Here is a 21,068-nt window from a genome sequence, read left to right as displayed (position 1 = left end):
ACCCCCTCCCCGGGACACCCGGCGCCCTGGGGACGTCCGCCCCCCCCGGGACGAGCCGGGCCCCCGCTCCCTGCAGAGGCCCGAGCCCTTCGGGACTCTCCTCGCTGCAAAAGCCTCCGAAACCCGGCCCGTGCGGGCCGACGCGGGCAGCGAGATCCCGCTCGTACCAAAAAAAGAAGGATAAAAAAGGGGCTAAACCCCCCCCAAAAGGAGCGAGCCACCCGCGGCCGCCGCGCCCCGGCGCTCGCCCCGCCAGCGCGGCCGGAGCCGCCTGCAAACTTTCTCTGCTCGCTCCCTTCGCTCACATCGGTCAAAATAAAACGAGAAAACAGAAGGAAAACCCCGCAAAAGAATTCACGTGGTGTTTTTCTTTCTTTTTTTTCCCCCGAGCTTCCTCGTGAAAGGAGGCAATAAAACGGTCAGAAAGGCATGCCAAGAGACCAGCGCTGTTACCTGCTTCGCTCCCACATCCTTTTTCCAGCGCCCCAGAGACGGCCCGCATGGTTTGGGTGGTTTCTTCCAAAGTGAGAGGTCTGGGGGAGGGGGTGGCCTGGGGGCTTTGCTTTTGGTTTTCTCCCCCAAAAATAAAGCTTTCACCTTTACGATCCAGATTTTATTATTAATATTATTATTTCCCCTGAAGATTCTTGTAGGACTCCGGGTGCTTTTTTCCCAACAGACGGTCTGCGGAGATTTGCTGTTGAATAACAATGGGAAAAGGATAAGTATTTAAAGAAAAGAAGTGATTAATGATTTTCTGTATAATTCTCGCATTTTTCTTGGCTTCTGTCTGCTTATAATGGCTGTGAACTTTTAGGTCCTATAGAAATCTTCTTTTCTCCCCCTTCTATCCTATTCATACTTTCCAGCTTTGATTTGGCTCTATAGAACCTGCATTCCTGGAAGCATATGCTTTTTTTAAGAACTATTTTTGCCATTCTTAGAAGCACTATCTCGAAAATAACACCCTCTTTACAGCCACAGCAGATCAAAGGAAAAACAGCAAAATAAAATGCAACAACAACAAAACCACCCCAACCTCAGGCATTACAATAAAATACAGCCCTTGCCACCTTCTCTGGGGGGAAAAAAAAGAAACTTTAAAGGGTTCCAGTTGCTGCCTCTAAAAATGTGATAGTTAACAAAAAACGCTTTCATAAATCCACTTCTTCTGCATCCCAACGTGTAACAAATCTGTATCGTGTGACTGCATTAATGTTATTTTAAAGTGTTAAAGTGGCAACAGAAGGAGAAACACAGCGGCCCTTTGTGTGCGGCGGCCCAGGGCCGCCTCGCAGGCGCTTCGCGTGCCAGGTGCCCGCGCGGGGCTGCTGCAGCCGCGGGGACCACGCGCGAACACCCCCCGGCCCGGGACATTTCAAGCCCGGCCTTTGCTGCTGAACGAGGCGGTGGGATTTTCGGTGCTCATGGGGGGTCTCCGAGAATCCCATAAACATTGAACAAATAAGCAAAAGCCGTTTTTCAGAGGCGAGTATAAGAAAATGATTATTTTCTTCAGATGGCGTGGAGGCCCCCTCCCCCCGCACCCCCCCCCAGCTCTCAATAGTCTTTTTCTTATATTTGTGACTTAGAACTGGAATGTTATTTCGTCCTGAACAGTATTTTCGATACTTTCTATGAGAAAGAAAATGAAAATTAATACAAGAGCTGCGGCTCACAAAAGAAGCCATTTGTCTTCTTGATTATCTATTTGCTTGTCAGGCTATGAGCTATCGCAGGAGCCAGCTCCTTTGTAATATAAAAATACACAGAAAACCTGCAAACACCGAGAAACATCTGTGCAAAAATTAGACTCATTAATGCATTAACTACCTTGGAGAAGGAGATCTTTTTTTAAATCAAGAAGCCTCTCTAGAGAAATACAACGCTACATCCATTCTTTAAAGCAAAGCGAAGCACTAATGACTACCCCTGTTTTGTCTGCAACCGGTTTGGGAAGAGCATATTAATATAAGCTTAGAACAAATAAATCATCATATGTAAGGCTTAGCAGTACTTAAGGCTGATATACCCCATAGTCAAACATCTTTTGTTTTCATTAGGGAGTTGAGGCTGTGCCATTGACAACAGAAATCCCAGTTCGGAAGCACGGTGCTTTTTAATTAAAATTAAAAAAAATCCATTTTTTCCCAGCAGAACAAGAAATGCAGGTTACAAGAACCACACAGGGTCGGCTTCACGAGGAAACGTTTATTTCCACTGGCGGGTTTTTCCCCCGCTCTTTACAAGGCGGCGCGGACCCGGCCGAGGACAAAGGGAGGCGGCGGGGCCGGGCCAGGGGGCTCCGCGCCCGCGGCCCAGCGGCCCCCGCCCCAGCCCCGGCCCCGGCCCCGGCCCCGGCCCGGCCGCCGAGGCCCCTCGGCCCCGCCGCCCTTCCACAGCCCCGGCGCGGAGCAGGGCCGGGCCGGGCCGGGCGAGCAGCCTCCTCCCCGCAGAATCCCCGCCGGCCGCGGACGTGCGTTCAGGTGGCACCGTTTACCGTCGAGTTTCTAAACTAAACATCCTTCTTTCCCCTCTTCCCTCCCCTCCCTTCCCTCCCCACGCTTACAAGTGAAGTAATTAACCTGCTGGACTACAAAATGGCGGGGGGGTCCTACAGAAGGGTCCTTTCTCTTGGTTCCTTTGTCCACCACCCACTTGACACAGTTTTGCTTTGTTTTAGCGGTTCCCCCCCGCCCCGGGCTGCGCGCTCCGCTCGGCCCCCAGGGTCGCCCCCGTCCCCCGGTCCGCGTAAAACACGGAGCAGACGGGGATTTGTGTGGGGTCTGTTGGTTTTCTCCGCCGCAGGGCTGTGCGAGAACTGCCGCGTCTTTGCGATGTCTGAATAGAAACTTTCGTTTTGTGGCTGGTAGGCGAGAAAAGAAAAAAAGGAGGAAAAAAAAAGAGGGGGGGGATCCAGTTCGTCTTGAAGAAACTGAGCCTCATTTATTAAAGTGAACGCTGGTTGTCGAGGTAATAGCAGACATAAGGTCCATCCTTTGTACGGGAGAGTAAACATGACAAATGGGGCAGAGCTTGGCGTGATTAAAGATGAAACAAGGATCCATCTTAGCCAAATCTGAAAACTACTATCTACAGCCTCCTTTTAATGGAAGAGAGGCACCGCGGCACCTCTCCGCTTTGTTGTAGCGGAGTCTCCCTCTGCTCCCCCTATAAATAAAGAGCCCCCCTCCTTCCCTGGCTGCCCGGAGCATACAAAAACGACCATGTGTTCCCCACACACACACACACCCCGACGCACACCCACACGCACACTCGCACCCACGCGAGGAGCAGTTATAGGCTGGTGGCTGGTCCATTGGATCGGTTCTGAGAACCGCCTTGCTGTAGCTGCAGGCTGCCCGAGGAGCTGGAGGGATTAGACCTGATCTTGGTGTTTGGTAGCTTGTGGTCTTTTTTCCATTTCATCCTCCTGTTCTGGAACCAGATCTTGATCTGGCGCTCGGAGAGGCAGAGCGAGTGCGCGATCTCGACCCGGCGCCGCCGCGTCAGGTAGCGGTTGTAGTGAAACTCCTTCTCCAGCTCCAGGACCTGCTGCCGGGTGTACGCCGTGCGGGAGCGCTTCGGCTCCCCCCCCGCGAAGCTGGGGTTCACTGGACAGACACAAAGGAGGGCAAGAAAGAGGAGAAGCAGGATTACCGAGCTGGTCCTTCCCCCCCAAAAAGCATCACACATCCTTTTGGCGGGGGGAATGCTCCAAAAAATACACCGCAAACCTTCTAAAAATACACCCAGACCTATCTCCAAATCTCCACCTCCATCCTCGTTGCTTGACGTATATTCCTGTTTTTATAAGGTCCCCTGGACACATTTTCCATGCCCTCTGCGAGAGCGTGCGTGCGCGTGTGTGCACATATATATACACATACACACACACCCCTGCGTGAGCATCACTCTGTTATCCCCAAATCTTTAAAGTTCCCCCTACACACACGGGCAAACACGCGCTTCTTTTCATTAAATATCACACAAAAAAGGGGGGGAAGGGAAAATAGTAAAAGTTTACTCAACCCGCCACTTAAATACAAATTACGAAAACATAAAACTTAACTTATGAAGATTCAACAGCCATAAAAAAGTAGCCTGCAAGAAATTGGAGGAGGATGGTAACAGAGACTTCAAAGGCACATGGCCAAGCAGAGCAATAAAAATTTATGGAGGATGTAATTATACCGCTCTGCAAACAGGCGATCGTAAATCTCCACGAATGGTTATTTTACAACTGGTGCAATAAGATTTCTACAGGACTTTGAGGTGCTACTTAGTATAAAGCAAAGCCACTTTAGTTCACTTACCCGTGCTTACATGGACTTTTTTCATCCAGGGGTAAACCACCGGCTCCTTGCAGGAGGAGCTGGCCGGGCTTTGGTTCAGCGAGTTCTGGCTGCAGGAGGGCGGCGGGCTGGGGGTGCCCGGCTCGCAGGGCTGCTCCGGCTCGGAGAGGTGGCTCTGCAGCCCGGCGGCAGGACGGACGTGGCCGCGGGGGGACAACACGGCTGCGCGGGGGCCGGAGCTCTGGCAGGACGGGTAGAGCTGCTCGCTGCAGGCTGACCGCGGCTGGTACATCGCTTCATGTTGGAAAGTGCCCGCTCGCCGCTGGCTGCTGTAATATTCCGGCGAGTGACTGGGAAGGTAATCGCTGTGGGAATACTCTTCACAGGGTGGGAACTTGGGGTCCACATAGTTGGAGTTGATCAAAAACGAGCTCATGGCCATTAATTTCTTAGAATTGCACACACGAAAAAAAAATATATATCCTAAAATTTATTCCCGTCCCCCCCTTTACTCGTTTTCCTGTTTCGTGAAACCCTCCTACTTACTGTCAAGTGAACAAAGTTGGAGTCCATGTGACAGCGCGGGCCAATGGCGAGGTGGCCTCCGATCCCCGGATAAGGAAATCTGCCCAGCCCGGGCTCTCCCGGGGCCCCGAGCATCCCCGGGGAGGCGCCGGGGGCGCCCGCTCCCCTCCGGCCGCCGCGGCCGCGCCGCCGCCGGGCCCCGCCGGCCCCCGCCGGGCCCCGGCTTGCAGCGCCCCGCGGGCGAGAAGCGGCCCCCCCGGCCCCCCCTCGGGGGTGTGTCCTGGCCGGGAGGGGGGGGGGAACCAGGGGAAAAAATATAAGAAAAAGGACAAAAAATTATTTTCAAGGGATTGGGGGCTGCGGCTCACAGCGGCTGCCCCGGCCCGTGATCCATGGCGATCGCTCCGGGTGGTGTCTGCGTCTCATTCCCCGCTAAGGTGCTGCGAGCAGGGACATTGCGCCCCGAGCCTGGCAGAGATGAATAGGGCTTGGTTCGGATCGATAGAAAATTCATCAGCTAATTCGGGGTACCCGGTCTCCTAAATCACATTTAGCTGTGGCTTTAGATTGACTATTTCCCACGCACGGATGGAAAAGGAGCCCGTCCTCCGAGCCAGAAATCAAGGACTTGATGAACAATTACAAAGAGAGTTAACCTAAGTCCTAATGCGTCCTCGCCTCGCCCTTATTGTAATAAAGACGCTTTAAAAGCAACAGCAAAGCAGCAGCCTTTCAAAAGCCACCCGTAAATACTCAAATTGGTGTTTAGATCCGAAACGCGCAGTAATCTCTTCACGGGCAGCAGGAAAGAGAGTCATATTTGTGTTCGGTGTCTCTGCCGAGACGGCACGACCTAAAGCGACGGTGGGACGCTCGCCCCTCACATCGCAGGATACTGCCCCTCTCCCCCCCCGCCTGTGCAGCTCAGATTTTATCTCCAAGTGATGATAAAGTTTATCGCAGGAGTGCTGGAGCTGGGTTAAGGTCAAATCCAAAGTATTTCTTTTCGGCTATAAAGCGGCTTTGTGTTTAAGACCTTGTTTTCACCCTTCTATTTAGGGGGTTTGATTTTTTTGCTTTGGGGTTTGCGATCGTTTTTTGGTTTGGTTTGGTTTGGTTTTTGCCTTCTGGGATTGTGACCTGTAGTGTTTGTGTCAACTACATATTCCCCTAGATACGAATTTGTGACCCAACTTCCTTTACACAAATTCGGATCTACAGGGTACATATAGAAGACAGATGCATCCTCCTTGGTCAGAGATCTTCTACTGCTCCTACTGTCATAATTATCTTCCGGGGAAAGGGGACGGGGGAGCCTTAAAGTTTGCAACTAGAGAGATCGAGAATTAATCTATAGATAAAGAGGGTTAAAAGATTCGCTTTTCAGAAGAAACACAATTAAAACATCAACTCAAAATCCGAATAACTGGTAATCTAGAAAAAAAAGCACTTTTCTACCTTAGTACCTTATGCATTAGCTTACTACTTTTCTAAAAAAATCCATCTCCCGACTGAATATATAAGTATAGACGTACAACGAGACCAGAACCCGAACAATCGTGCTTTAAAAGTAAAATGCGATAGCTTGGTCTGCCTCAGTCGCGATAACCTCCTAATTACTCTCTTCTACGCAGTACAAAGATTTCATCCATTTTTCGTTCTTGGAGGTCAACCAAGGTTTTAGTTTATACGTGTGCGCGCGCGTAAATTATAAAAAAGAAAGAAACAGATGAAAAGAAATACAGAATGTAAAGGCAGATGGGACGACAGGTTTTTTTTTTAATGACAGGCAATTCTTTTTACAACCCGAGAAAAAGATCAAAGGCGTTTCATTTCCGAAAAAGGGATATAAAGCAATAAAATATTCATACTGTCTAGGTAATGAACCTTCATTCGGAACTAATGAGGGTAGCATCATGTTGAGATTTCGTTTAAAATTACAGTTGCCCAAGAGATTAAAAGTATAACATCCTCCCCTAATTTTGGTTTTGTGGATTTCAAAAGAGAGAACATATTTTTGGTCAAGTATTTCCCGAATTAATTGGTATTTAAATGCCCCAGCAGAGAGGCTATCAAAAAACCGCCGCATTTACCTTACATTCAAATTTCGGCTAAAACCACTTTATTCGTACCCTTACGGTAAATACATCAAATAGATCTTTTAAACGACGATTCTTTTCCTATCAAAGGGGAAAAGTAGTTACGGAACGAGGGCACATAGCTCGCCGGGGACACGTTGTGCCCTGAGCTGTTCAGACCGGGAGGCTCTCCCCGGCAAAGCGCCCTTCCCGCCCGGCGGTTCCAGCAGCGGCTCCCGCTCCCGCCCCGAGCCCGGCGCCGCTTCAGCGCCTGCCCCGCACGCGGGTTCCCAGCGCCCGGCGCGCAGCAGAGCGACCTCGCGGAGCCGCCTTTGCCCGGAGCAAGGAGTTCTCCGCCTGCGCCCGCGCGCCCGGCACCCAGACCTTGCTGGGGAGCAGGCAGCAAATCTACAATTTACCTTCCCCCGTAAAACTTGCCATAAAAGTAAGGAGCCAGATCAAATCTGCTTGTACAACGTGTAGGTGGCGGCCGTAAAATAATTCTACAGAACCGATCCCATTAGAGCCCTTTTTTTCTCTTAAATTTTATTCCTCCTTTCCAATTCCGCTCTGATTTATTTTATTGTATTTCCTTTCGGTCCGTACCGCACGAACCTCCTAAGCGAGCCCCTAAAGGACACAAGCCTCGGTGGAAATAACTAGGCCGATTCCGGATTTTTAACCCCCTCCCACATCTTAAAAAAAAAAAACAACACAGTTTTAATTTTCCTTTCCGATGACGGACAAAAGGGGTTTGGTGCTAGCAGACCAGCACCCCTAGCGTCTACCCGAAAGCTTCCCCCCACACACCTCCAAGAAGTCTCACACTCCCGCCTGTGATCCCAAATTAAAAGCCAAGCGCCCCCCCCCCCCCCCCCCCCCCCGCACACCTTTCCGCCGCCGCTCAGGAGTCCGCCCCACGCTGCGGACGTTTCCCACGGCAGATCGCGCCCGGCTCGTTTCCATTTCAAAGCCGGACTCGGCCGGGGGGGGCCGTCCGCCCCCGCGGGGGTCCAGGGGACCCCCCGCCCCCCCCGAGCCCCCCCCCGAGGCACCTGCCAGCCCCGGGGTGTCATTACAGCGCTGGCCGCTCCCGCTGCCGGGCGGCTCGGGAGGCTCTTGCCGCCCCCGCCGGCTTCGTGTCCCCAGCGAGGGGGCTCGAGGCCGGGCGCCCCCCCGGCCGGCGGGTGGCAGCGGCCCCCTCCGCGCCCGGCCGCGCCGCGCCGCGCAGGTAGCGCCGCCAGCGGTACCTACCTCGGCGGAGCGGGGCCCTCCCGGCGCGGCCCCGCGGGGCAGGACGCTCCCTCCGCGGCCGGTCCGGCTTTGCAGGCGGGACCGTGCCGAAAGCACCTCAAATCCGCGCCCCCCCCCCCCCCCGGCCTCCCCACCCAGATCCAGGCTGGGCTGCTCCGGCCTCGCTCCCCCGCGTTGCCTTTTCAGCGCGATTATCCCCGATAAGAACACGAATTTCTCCCTTTCCCCCGGTGGGTTTGTTTCCCCCCCTCCCCCCCCCAGTATAAACCACTATTGTCTTTAAGGCGAGCGGAACTGCTGCTGGCGGCGCCGAGCGCCCCGCGCCCCCCGGCCTGCGAGACCCGCAAGTTTGGGTATTAATCTCGGAGTTTGTCAGGCTTTGTTAAACAGCGAGGCGTGTCCGCAGCGCGGCGGCGGCCCAGGGCCGCGCTGACCCGCGCTTCACCCCGCGCCGCTGCGCGCCGCTCCGCGCCCCCGCGCGTCCCGGCCCCGCGGGCAGAGCCGCCGCCGCGCACTCGCGGCCGCCCGCCGCGCCCCCCCGCGCCCCCCCGCCGCCGGCCTCCTCATACAGAGAGATGTATTCATATACTGGGTGTTTTCGGGGTAAATTTCCTCCTGGGGGGGGTCGCTGCTGTTAGAGGCTCCCAGGCCGGCAGCAAGGAGCAGCGCGGTGTTTCGCTCCTTCCCCGAGCGCCGACGTTTCGCTTTCCCGGCTTGGGCCGGGCTTTGCGCCAGCCCACGCGGCGGCGGGGGGATCCGCCAGGGCGCAACCGGCAGCGCGAAGCAGCCGGCGCGCCGGGACGCGCAGGGGCGCGGAGCGCGGCTCGGCTGAGCGGGGCTCGGCCCACACCTGCTCGGCGACGGAAAGCGGAGCTTTGAGCCGGGCTTGCCCGCCCTAATCACCCCTATATACGCTTTTAATTCCTAACGATGCTTTGCAAAACCAGCCCGGACGGGTCCTGTTTTCCCCTCCGCGGTGAACGTGTTTAAACGCCGCAGCGCTTCTAAGCGGGGCCGCGGAAAGGCGCGGTGCGAGCGCGGGGAGGCGGCGCTGCTCCCCCTGCGCGGGGCTGCGCGGGGTCCCTCGGTGTCTCCGCGCTTCCCCCGCCAAGGCCGGCACCGCCGCTCGCCCAGCGAGGAAGAGCTCGTTGCAAACGTAAATCGGGATTAAAGAGCCCAAGCAACTGACTGTCCGGCGGGGGGAGAAATACAAGGGAAACCCACCCCGGGCTGTGTTTTCCGCGCCTGGCTGGTGCTTAGACACCCGCAGCCGCGGGCCGAGCCCAGCCCAGCCCGAGCAGGAGAGAGAAATTAGAAATATCCTTGAAAATTATACCTTTAATTTCCTCCCTCTCTCCTTGCCTCCCTCCCTCGCTCTCTCTCCCCTTACATTGCTTCAAATGAATCTACTTCAAATGAACATGCAGAAGCGTAGTCCTAAATTGAAACTTAAACGTTATGATGTAGGAGTGGATATTATAGGGAAAGTTGGGAGGTGGGGTTTTTTATTGCCGTGAAATTATACCTGCTTGTTTTAATATCCCGAAAACAAATAGCCTTTATTATCCATTACCTGTTCTATAAACCTGGAGTAGAAATGACTGTTCTATAGAGATAAGTATAGTAATTACAAGGGCGAAGAGATGGATCACCCAAGTTACAACTAAACGGTAGCCCTTATATAGTGATATTTTATAAATACCAAGCAAATTCATGGCAATTAATTAAACCCGAGCCTTATCACGCGAAACAAAACGCTTTACGTTCTCCTGAATTTCACCTACTCCGTGAATATATCCGCACCGGGAAAGCAAATGGGTTTTCCAGAACGCCTTTCCCAGGGCTCAAATATTCTCTCTTTCTCTTCCAAGAAAAATGACCCTTGTTATAACCATTTAGTCACTGAAAATATTTAAAAGCCAAGGGAGGAAAAAAAGCAAATTCGGTAGGTTTTTTTTTGTAGGGGAGTTTGCCTTGCTTCGACTGTTTGCTTAAGAAGCTATTGAAAAGATCTTCCCGGTCCCAGTGCAAATAATATTTAGAGTTTGGAGGGCTCAAAGTCTGGCAGTGTAGAAATAACTTTGAAACGCCAAGGGAAATATTTATTATATCAGTTCATTAAACTGTTGCACTGACCAGAGTGGAGTCACATTTCAAGCAAGAAATATAAAACGTCCTCGCAGTTCCGACGGAAAGTGCGCAGCAAAACGGAACGAGCCGCTTTACGGGGCCGGCGGCGGGGCGGGCGCTCGGAGGCGCCTTGAACCCCCCCCGGAATATTTCCGAGCCATCGGTGCATTGATTGTGCCTGTGACATTATTGCAGATCTCGTGCGATTAAGGTATAAATGCAGACAGTAAATCAAGGATGTCATTTCTTGTACATCTTTTTGTTTTAATTAGTATTTACACTCGTACTGAATAGGAACTGCAAAACTATTCGGAGCTCTGGACCTCTGATCCCGGGGGAGGAGGGGGACAGGCAGCTCTCCAAGCGTTTGGGAAGTGTTCCCAAGTAGAGATGCTGGAGCACATTTTCACGAGCCGCGTCAGGCTTTTTTTTTTTCGGTATAATTTAAACCCTGTCCAAACAAAATTGACTCTGGAATGAAAATTATTTTTTAACTGCTCGCGTTAATATCCTATAGGGACCTGCGTGTAATTGGATTTAATAAATGCATTTCCCCCTATATTCTCTTAGTTTGGCTCCAAACGGCGTTTCAGGGGTTATCTAAGAAAAATACGGCGAAGTCGCTCCGCGTTTCCTCACGGGGGACCCGGATCAACCGCCTCGTTTCCCACCGCCTCCCCACGCCGCCCGCGGCCGCGGATCGCCCCTGCCCCGCCGTCCCCGTCCCTCCGCGCTGCCCCGCGCTGCCCCCGCCGCCTCCGCGCTGACAGCAGCCGCCGGGCGCTGCCCGGCACCGCGGCGCGCACGCCGTAAACTTTTGACCCTCCACTTTTTGACCCCTCGAGCGGCAACGCGGTGCTAACAAGCCCCCCAAGACCGCAGCCCCCTTCCAGGGCTCCGGGCACTAACGCCGCCCTGATTTCCCGGTTCCATCTATTCTGCTTACCTCAAAAAACTCGTCAGGACCCCCCCCCCGAGGGGGGGTGGGGAGAGCAAAAATAATTTCAGCCCTTCGCAAACATTAGCTGTTTGGCTCCAGATCACCCAGCGCTGTCCCAGGCAGCTGGATATTTTTCCCCTTTGCCACCCCCCCCATTAGCGCTGTATATTTAGAAGAACGGGAGAAAAAAATCCCGGAACCCACAGCTGGATCCCCCTCGCTGTGAGTTAATTCTCTTGCATTTGCCTAAGGGGAGTCACGTAGGTGAGTCGGGGACCGCAGCAACGAGCCCGTTCTGGACTGGGGGGGGGGGGAGGGGGGTCTTTATGGTTATTTTGGTTATATCACGATTATTTGGGCAGCGCTGCAGGGCTCGGGGGCAGCAGCGGCCGGGGCTGTGCGGGGCAGCCGGCGGGCGGCGGGGAGCGGCGGCCCCGGCCCGGCCCCGGCCCCGGCTCGGCCCCGGTCCCGGCCCGGCCCGGCGGCGCCCAGCGCGCCCCGCTCCGGCCCGGCCCTGCTGGCAGTGAACTTGGTCTGAAGCGGGCTCTGCTGGCTGCTCGGGGACGTTACAGGCGAGGCGGCTGCGCCAACCCCCTCCCTGGCTGCACCTTCCCCCTGCCCGGCTCCCGCCTGGGCTGCCCCGGTCCCCCCGCCCCGGCCCCGGCCCCGGCCCCGGCTTGCAAACTCTCCCGGCATAAACAGAGACGTGATTTGCCGCTAAGCAAATGTCCTTTAAAACAACCCCAGCGCTGTAATCTGTTTTGACTTGAAGGGTGTGTGTGTGTGTATAAATATATATATACATACACGCACACACGCGCATACACACACATGTTAAAAAGAGATAAATCAAAAGGAGAAAACTCATGCTAGTCTTATTCTTTCAACGCTTGCTGTCAAAATAGTTTCTTTTCAAAGCTATTTAGGGTAACAGAACACGGAAAAACTGCGCGGGGTGGACACCTCTCGAGTTAAGTCATCAACCTCCTTCCAAATATAATTGATTTAAACGTTAGGAGAGAAAAGATGGGGAAGAATCGGCTCAGATAGCGAAACAGCCACGGCGGGAAAGAAAACTTCGGTCTTAAACCCGTCCTGGGACCGGAGAGGGACCCCCAGAGGGGGAGGCAGCCCCCACGGCTCCTTCTGGGGTCCCCTCGCTGCAGAGGGACCTTTATCAAGAGGATCTGAAACAACCCCGCCAGCTCCTTCCCTTCGGGTCGGACGTGTAATAAAAAGGGGGAAAAAAGCGGCTGCGCTGGGGAAAGGGCGAGCGATGGCTGAGGCTGAGCCGCGGCCGTGGGGGAGGGAGGGCGCTTGGGAGCTGCGGGGAAGGGGCTGGTTTCCTGCGGGCTCCCCCCCCGCGGCCGTCCCCGTGCGGGTGGGCAGGCTGGGGCGGTTCACCGGGCTCCTGCAAAGAAGCGGGTTCCTAACCGTGTCCTTCCCTTAAATAGAGCGAAATAAAAGCGTTACAGACCGAGCCGTGCAGTTTCTAGTCGCCGCCGCCAGCCCATCCCCGCAGAGGCAGATAAGGACCCACAACCTCCCAACCTGCATTTTTGTGGCCAAAAAAAAAAAAAAAAAGAGAGCGAGATCCCCCCGGCTTCTCCCAGAAATAATCGCCACATTGTTGTTGGGTGTCTGTGTTGGAGCAATATGACCCACAGCCGGTCCTGCCCCAGCCCTCCCCCCCCGCGAGTCGCCACCAAACCCAGGCAGTGCGGACTCGGTAAATAAAAAAAAAAAAAGAAAGAAAGAAAAGAAAGAAAAGAGAGAAAAAAAACCCGGAGCTGATGTTTTCCCTAAAAAGGTGCCCCGGGGTCCGCGGGGCCGGCCGTGCCGCGCTGTGACACGCTGCCCACCCTCCGCCGCCGCAGCGGCCGCGGCTGCACAAGTCTGCTGACCTCGGGATGATCCCGCTCGCCTATGAATTATTGATGAGATATGAGCTCTGATTTCTCTTTTCAGTATGCAAACCCCATTATACTGTTAAAATGGCGATTTAATCGTTTAGAATAGCTTCGCTTTTTTTCCAACTCATTTGTGCCCCTTCCTTTTCATTTAATTCTCTTAATTAAATCCTTTAACAGATTTTAATCACTTTTTGTTGAATAAAATAAGACATCATACACATCTGTAACTAGGTTACCTTGGCGAAGTTTGTTTTTGGTGGGGTTTCTTTGTTTTGTTTTTGTTTTTAATTCGGCCTGCTTGGTTTCTGGGCTGAATTTTTAAAGGCCGGTTCGGAGCACATTTGACTTCGCGTAACGCCGCGCCGAGAGAGCAAAGGCGGCCTGTAAAAGCGCCCGAAGGGATCCTCGGCGCGGCGCTCCCTTGCTAGAAGAGAAATAAAAATAAAGCCGCGACACCCGAGATGGCCTGGCAACGGCACCGCCATGTCGAGCTGTGCTGGGCGCCGACGCGCTCCCAGCCCTCCCTGTTCCTCCGACTGAGGCATCGCCCCCGTTTGCCGCTGAGCGGCCGGGGGGGGGTAGGGGGGGGCTCCTCCCTCCCCCGGGGCCGGCGCACACCGCCAGCCCGGCCGCGTCCCCAGGCCCGGCCCGGCCCGGCCCGCCCGGGCACAGAACTGCTGCTGCTCCAGATGTTCCCGCGGCCCTTCGGGCTGCGGAGCCGGGGCCGGGGCCGGGGTGAGAAATAGCGGCTTTGGCTTCGTTGTTTTCATTTTTTCCCCCAAAGAGCCAGAAAGGACGAGGCACTGTTTACTAAACGAAATAGGAAACCTCCAGGGATGGAGAGAAGCTAAAACGACATGGTAGGGGAAAATAAAAGAAAAAAGCAAGCGGGGACAGCAGTGAGCCCCTTCTTTAACACGCGAGAGGTGGCCGGGCCCGCTGTGGCCCAGGTAGCTCGGGGAGGCTCCTCCAGCCCTGGGCCCCTGGGCTGAACAGTCCCTGGCACAGGCGGACTCTGAAGAGTCCCTACATCAGAGTTTCCCCCATGGGTGCCCAGAGCAGCGAGTGGTACAAAGATCTGCCGAGCTGCAGGCTTCAGAAAGAGCCTGCTTCCTTTTCAAAGCAGTAATCCTGTCCAAGAGAGTCTCCACAGTCTTTATACCTGGTCCTAAAGCGTTTCATATTTATTCTGTCTTCCACAGCTGCAGAAGAACTAATTGTTCCGTGTCCGATGTACGCCATGGAAGCGGGAGCAGCGATGAAAAATGCGAAGGAAAATCCCCGCCTACCTGCACGGTCAGAGCTCCGTTTTCCTGTTTACTCTCCTTATACTTCCTCTTCATCAGCAACAGGGAGATTTTTTTTCTTTAGAGGATGGGGGGAAGCCTGCTCTGAGCCTGTGACCCCTTCCATGCTGTAAAATGGTAGCCGCTTACCCCTCCCCGTGCCGCACGGGAAGCTGGAGGGGAACACCACGCAGGAGAAAAGCACACACACACACACACACACACACACACACAGTCACACACACCCCAACACCAACCCCCAAAACCCAGGCTGCGGGGAGGGGGCAGCTACCTGCTGCAGACCGCCCCGGCGTCCCCGCTCCGCGCCCGCTGCACCAGCGCTGCTCGCTCCGGCTGCCTCGCCCTGCCTTGTCCCTCGCCATCGCATGTGGCACATGCCCAGCCGTGTAAAATGGGGGTGCTTAACAAAAATCCTTGGGTCTTGTGCCCTCAGGCTTGGCCTGGCAGAGCCGGCCTGGGCCAGCAGGAAAGGCGAAAACCTTTGCGGGGGCGGGGGGGGGGGGGAACCGGGCAGTAACGCGGGTGGAGTGGGGAAGAGGTGGACGGAGGGACAGATACACGGACGGATAGAGGGATGGATGAATGTACTTTGGAAACACAGTGCGTGTGCATCGCACGCATACTCCTATTTCCAGGCACATACTAACGTGGGAGGACATTACTTTTCTTGCCTAAGTTGCTAATTATGATACGAACCGGTCAGAATTATTGCTTGTGGCCAGTACAGAGTAGCAGGCCCGTCGCTTGGTCTAACCTCGGTTTGATAACACTCCTCTTCCCACGTCCCGCCTCTGCTGAGCGTTTCTAGCGCCGGGCAGACAAAATGTCTGTAACCCGCCTTGTTTGCGGCGCTGAACTCGCATTTTAAGATTTTAAGACCTTTCCATTGCAGTGACTTTAGGATCCCATAAAATATCTTTATTATCAACGGAAGGGCAGGACCCCAGCCCGGACAGGCAATGTGCTGTGCAGCAGGAAAGCGCTGCACCGAGCGCGAGAGGCGGCCCGCAGCCCTTCCCCTCCCCGGCGCCGGCATCGCCCCCGCCGCGGGGCCGAGGTTGCGGGCGGCCTCGCAGCCCGGCGCTCGGCAGCGCCCGTCCGCCCCGTCCGCCCTCGGCCTGGGCCGCGGGGAGCCGAAGTTCACAGGATGGTAGCGAAGCTATTCGGAGCCACATGGAGCAGGACAGGAAAAACAGCCCGAGGAAGGAAAAGCAATCGCCCAAGTGTGCCGAAGGGGGACATTCGCCTTTGTGTAAAGGAGACGGACATGTGTCCACCAAATGTTGTCTCACCGTTAAAATCCCCGCTAAGGAGGGAAAAAGGAGCTTGTGACTGCTCCAAAGCCCAACAAGCCCCATCCCTCCCCCTCCGCAGCGCATCCGCTTTGAACTTTTTTTTTCCTTTTAAAGGAAAAGGACGGGGGGGGGAATAGATGTGAGTTGGTTCAGGTGCTGTGAAGCGCCCCCCCTTCCCCCCCAACCCCCCCCCCCCCGCAGATGTGGGGACTTGGGTTTCAAACAGAAAAACCCCGCCGGATTTGTGCGCTCTCCCTCCGCGCCGCAGCGCGGCCGCGCTCCGCGGGGTACCTGCCGCGGCCGGCGCCCACCTGGAGCCGCCGCCCCGCTCCCCTGCCTCCCGCCCGGCCCCGCCGCCTTGTTTGTTTTTCCAAAGAAAAAGGCTGCTCCCCGCCTGCCCCGGCCCGCGACGCCGCTCGCAGCGCAGGAGACGCGAGTCGGGGAGAATAGGTAGGTTGCAGTAACGGCCAGCGGGTCCCTGCGCAAACCGCAGCCTCCCCGGGTGTTTTTTTGGATCGCTTCAAGACAGGCTGGAGACACAACAGCGGTCATTCAGTGTCTCCATATGGCAGAAACGAACTGCGGAAATATGAGGACACTGCTTCGTCTTATTGGAAAAAACAAAACCCAAGGAAAAAAAAAAAGCCCTGGGGCAAAATAATGGTCTCAGGCCAAAAGAAAAGCAAAAGCGCACAAATTTCCTTGGCAGGCAGGTGAAAATAATTAAAATCGAAAGGTGTTAACAACCTGAAGAACACAGACAGAATACAGCTAATTGAAATGCAGAGGCGTGGGCCAGGTTTGTGGCTATTTGCGAGCAGTATAAAACACCCCAAATCACCTCCGATAAACGAGCGAGATCCCTTTTACATGGCGAAGGACGAAAACAAACTTTGTCTGCAGTACGTGTGTCCCCCGGCAAAGACAGGACGCAGATCGCCCTGCGGCTACGCTGCATCTGGTCACACACGCTATTTCTCCCGGTGCCACAAAGTTCACTTGCGGGCCTAAAGCTGCGGTGCAAATCTAATGAAATTCCAGCTCTCGGGAGGCTGCGAATTAGGACCGTCTAAAAGTGAGAAACACAGCTCTGAAAGAGAGGCAGACCCTCTCTCCTCCCCGCTCAGCCTTTAGCCACAGAAACCCTTTAAAATACTTTAAGCAGATAATATTTCAGAAGAACTTACTTTCAGGACTCCAGTCTATTGGTTCTCTGGACTGAAAACTGGACCCGCAAAACATGTTCCCTGCAATTGCAACGTTTATCTCATCTGGAAAAGTGCTCACCCATTGCTGCCCCTTACAAGCCAAACCAAGCAGTTAAAGTGTCACTTAACATTCTAGAGAATGTGAAATATATTGTACATTGTCAACTCCCCAAAACCATAAAACTAACTTTATGGACCTCACGTGACTTTTGAGAGCCAGTGAGGGGTATCTGTCTGAGGTCTGGGCGATTTTTACGATCTAACTTCTAGATAAAACCCTATCCATTTGACATCTAAATGTCATACCCACTTTTGGTATAGTTTGCTATTGGTAAAAAAAAAATATCAAGGGAAGGCGAGCAAATGGTTTGGGATCTGACAGTCCACTTCACATTCCTCTCAAAATCACTTAAGAAGTACCTAAACAGTGGGAGATTAAGTTTGGTAAGTTTTAAGATCCAACTTTACTTGATACGAACAAAAAGCCTAAGCTGTATTGTAAAGATGTCAGTGGCGCTTTGCCAAATAGAGCGACTTTAAGCCGGAGTATCTCGTGCCTTGTTAGAATCCCTCGGTATCAAAATTGCAACATTTGCCATCTTTGATGATGTTAAATTATCTGCAGCCAAAATGCCTCGTTGTGGTATCAGTAGTTACAGAGCTGTAATCTGTTATTTACATGTTGCGCAGAGAGCAGGAGGTGAGAGCAGGAAGCACAATAAAATGAAGACGAGAGATGGAGGAGAGATTGCAGTTTAGCACAGAAATATATTTTTTTATATATATACATATTAGAGGTATATTATAGATACAGATATACACACATAATTATGTGTAACACGGTTTTATGTGTACAAACATAGAGATACGTGCAAATACCTCCTGCTTTGAGAATGCGCCGTGTGTATGTCTGTCTATCCACGCGGCGATGCCTGCACCGCGTGCGCTGGGGCAGCCTTGATGCCACGTTGTCGCGACTTAAAGGACTTTGAGGCAGTTTGTGTCGTGCGATCCGGGGCCGCGTTGTTTTAGGAGCGGCGCGGGCAGGCGCGGGGCCGCGCGGAGCGCTGGCTGCGCGGGCCGGGGCGCTGCTGGGAGGGAGCCGCTTGCGCGGCTGCTGCGCGGCGCGGCCGCCCGCGGAGGGGAGGGCGCGCAGGCTCCGCGCCCCCGAGCGCAGCCCGAGCTCCGCGCCGGGCTCCGTCTTCGGCTTGCGCGTGGGCTGCGCGCTCCTTGCGCGAGTCGCGGAGGCTGGGTATAAAGTGCGACTGGGAGCCTTTGTGAATAGGAGAAACGTTTATTTGACTTCGAGTAAAGCTACAAACAGATACAAAAAGCTTATTGGCGAAGTACTACCAGGCAGCTAGACATGACGGATGCCATTTTTACACATAACACTGCGTTCACTCTGCCCACTACGAACTGGCTATTAGTCACATCAGAAATATTTCTAGTATTTACAAACATTAGAGCACTCTATTGTTGGTCCGATTTTATGCATTTTTTTAATAGTGAAGTTTACCCACGTCTAAGAGTACGTCTCAGAATTAGCCTGGGACTAGAAATCCTGGCCTGAAGTTTGAACTAAAACACAGACTGGACAATTTTAAGACAGAAAGATACAAGAGCTTTTTCTTTTTTTTCTTTTTTTTTACATTTTTGTTTGTTTTTTAATTTTTTTTTCTGCGACTGTAGTGCAGGAACCCCCGATTTTAGCTTAGGCAGAGAAGAACTCACCCAAAAGCAGTAAACTCAGGAAGGGGAAAAAAAACAACAAATAAACAAACCATCGTATCTGATATCAATTTATAAATAAGTTATAACATTTAAAGGGCTCACATAAAACATGCTAGCTTTCCAGAAAGCATCAAGAGAGCACGGACACATACATTTATAGGAACAACAAGAGCATGAGGAGCATCTGGAAATAAAATTTAATTAAAAAAAATAAAAAAACCACGACATAAACTCAGTCCTGGGATAACGGTACCATACGCGTTGTTTTAGAATATCAACGACATGCCGAAAGGAAGGTGCCTCACTGTACAGTACTCTGAAACTAAGATCTGCTGCGCTTTATTTATTTATTTACGTATTTATTTATTGTTTCCTCTTCTTTCCTCGATATTCCTCCCCTATAATTTATGGCTGGAAGGCGCTGCCCGCAGAGGCCAAGCTCATGCTTTTCAGTTTATTATCCTTCTTCCATTTCATCCTCCTGTTCTGGAACCAGATCTTGATCTGCCGCTCGGAGAGGCAGAGCGCGTGGGCGATCTCTATCCTGCGGCGCCGGGTGAGGTATCTATTGAAGTGAAACTCCTTCTCCAGCTCCAGCGTCTGGTAGCGGGTGTAGGCTGTGCGCGCCCGCTTCCCGTCCGGCCCGGTCATGTCTGGAGAACACGGACAACAGCGGGGATTTTTTTTCCGCTTTCTGGTACGATACTAGCCTTAATGCTATTTTTTTTTAATACCGAGGCAAAATATCCACCTTCTTCTGGCCGTTATGCAGGCTGTTTATCCCCCGAATAACGAGCTCTCCCCCCGGCTCCGCTCCTTCTCGCACACCCCCAGGCACGTGCAGAGCCCCCCACCCTCGGCCCCTCCAGAGCCGGCGCTCGCAGCTCCGTATTCCTGGTCTAACCGGAGACCCTCGGTCCTTAAATCCGCCTCTTTCGCCTCTGCCCGGGTGTTCGTGTGTGTTTGCTGGGGCATCTGTTTTAACACTGCTTTCTTTTCTTCGGGAGAAAAGGGGGGGCTCGCTGTTGCCCGTGCGCTGCATCTCCTCGCAATTTGGGGTTTGCCATGAGCAGATTGTCAAGCATACACCCGGCAAAATAAGAGAAGGAAAGGACGGAGAGACCCATCTGTGCATATAATGCCATTTTAATGGTCAATTCTCTCCTTTCCTCTCCCCCCCAAGGAACACCCCCTTCCCCTCGATTTTAAATTGCCTTCCCCCACCACACACAGACAGCGAGAGCCTGAAATAAGCGCCCGTTTCGCGGCAAGAATATCGAAACTAAAATAAAATCGCCCCCCTTCAGGCGCCAGAGGCAGCTTTCTGCTTTAGAGCAGCGACCAGAGCAAGAAATACAAAAGCAATAAATAGCTGCGTTTCTGATCAAAGCGGCTGCCCCGAATAAAAGGAAGGAGAGGAAAAGGGGGTGAGGGGGGGAGGGAGGGAAAAGAGGGGTGTGCGAAAATAAACAACAACAACGACAACGAGCGAAAAAGAAGTAGCTGTACCATGGCTAATGTGAAGTTTCCTCATCCAAGGGAATATCTGAGGTGCCTGCCCTTCTGGAGCCGCGGTGGAGGTTGCGATGGGCTCTGCCTGCGCTCGGGGGAGGCTGCTGCTTATTGGAGTGCCCTCGTCGGCTCCCGAGGACGCGCTGGTCTCGTCTAGTTCTGTGAAATTTGTGTTGGTGCTGGCAGAAGTAGCTTGGTCGGAGGGGGACGGGGCGGGCTTGCCTCCATGGCTCTCGCTGTTGGAGCAGGGCAGGGAGTCGGGAGAAGATAAGGAGCAGCTAGACGCCTGTCTAAACCTGCTCTCCTGAGCTGGAGAAGGGAAACCGCGGGAGCTCTCCCCCACAGCCCCAAAGTGACTAGAGGAGGCTGAGCGGTTGATGCTAAGGTCCATCCCATTGTAGTTGTAGCCATAAGAGCTGGAATGCATGGTGCTTGAATCTCTGTAAGAACCGTTCATGGAACTGCTGGTCCCATAATTTAGTAACTGATAGTCGGGGCCATTTGGGTAGCGCCCTGAGAACGAGTTTACAAAGTAAGAGCTCATTTGGGTTATTTTGGAGGGCTTGATTTGTGGCTCGTGGTCGTTATAACCCTGTGCTTGACGATTTATGATGTATTAATGAATTATAGCAATGCACTGTACTTCGTTTTTGCTATGTATGCGGCCAAATATGGGGGGAGGGTGGGGGGTGCGTTTCGGAATCACGTGCTTTTGTTGACCAGTCGTAAATTCTCACTGATGACCTCAAGAGGTAATTCATGCTCTATGGTTACAAATAATGACGCTCGCGGAGCCGCTCGGCCCGAGTCAGCGCGCGGCGCCCCGAGTCCCCGGCCGCGCCGCGCCGCGCCGCGCCGCGCCACCTTGGCGGAGCGC

At 53.6% G+C, this 21,068-nt stretch overlaps 2 protein-coding genes and 1 long non-coding RNA gene across 9 annotated transcripts in view; 1 reads left to right on the top strand and 2 right to left on the bottom strand.

Annotated features, from left to right (window-relative positions):
* LOC112987190 (homeobox protein Hox-B3) overlaps window positions 1-21,068 on the bottom strand; it is a 55,680-nt gene that overhangs the window by 22,946 nt on the left and 11,666 nt on the right. For 3 of the 7 annotated variants that reach the window (XM_026106949.2, XM_026106948.2, XM_026106955.2), the window contains exons 1-2: window positions 16,925-19,088; window positions 454-697 (exon numbers count right to left, since the gene is read on the bottom strand). The exons of 1 other annotated variant lie outside the window; for it this stretch is intronic. The gene's annotated coding sequence lies outside the window, so the exon portion shown is untranslated. Of the gene's footprint in view, window positions 1-453; window positions 698-8,152; window positions 8,248-16,924; window positions 19,089-21,068 lie in introns of those variants that run through there. 3 more of the 7 variants (XM_064524630.1, XM_026106950.2, XM_064524632.1) reach the window with 3 other exon arrangements.
* Window positions 2,921-5,998, bottom strand: HOXB4 (homeobox B4). Its single transcript, XM_026106961.2, has 3 exons — window positions 4,842-5,998; window positions 4,317-4,743; window positions 2,921-3,614 (listed from the first exon to the last, which is right to left on the bottom strand). Exons 1-3 carry the CDS (start codon window positions 4,953-4,955, stop codon window positions 3,298-3,300), a joined length of 858 nt encoding a protein of 285 aa, XP_025962746.2. The 5' UTR covers window positions 4,956-5,998; the 3' UTR covers window positions 2,921-3,297.
* Window positions 4,518-21,068, top strand: part of LOC112987191 (uncharacterized) — a 30,263-nt gene continuing 13,712 nt past the window's right edge. The window contains exons 1-2 of the long non-coding RNA XR_010392579.1: window positions 4,518-4,653; window positions 14,338-14,431. This is a non-coding gene — a long non-coding RNA (uncharacterized LOC112987191). The remainder of the gene's footprint in view (window positions 4,654-14,337; window positions 14,432-21,068) is intronic.

This window comes from Dromaius novaehollandiae, chromosome 22 (assembly GCF_036370855.1).
Source record: "Dromaius novaehollandiae isolate bDroNov1 chromosome 22, bDroNov1.hap1, whole genome shotgun sequence".
Classification (NCBI taxonomy): Eukaryota; Metazoa; Chordata; class Aves; order Casuariiformes; family Dromaiidae; genus Dromaius; species Dromaius novaehollandiae.
The sequence above is the reverse complement of the archived record's forward strand: the minus strand, read 5'-3'. Positions and strand labels throughout refer to the sequence as shown.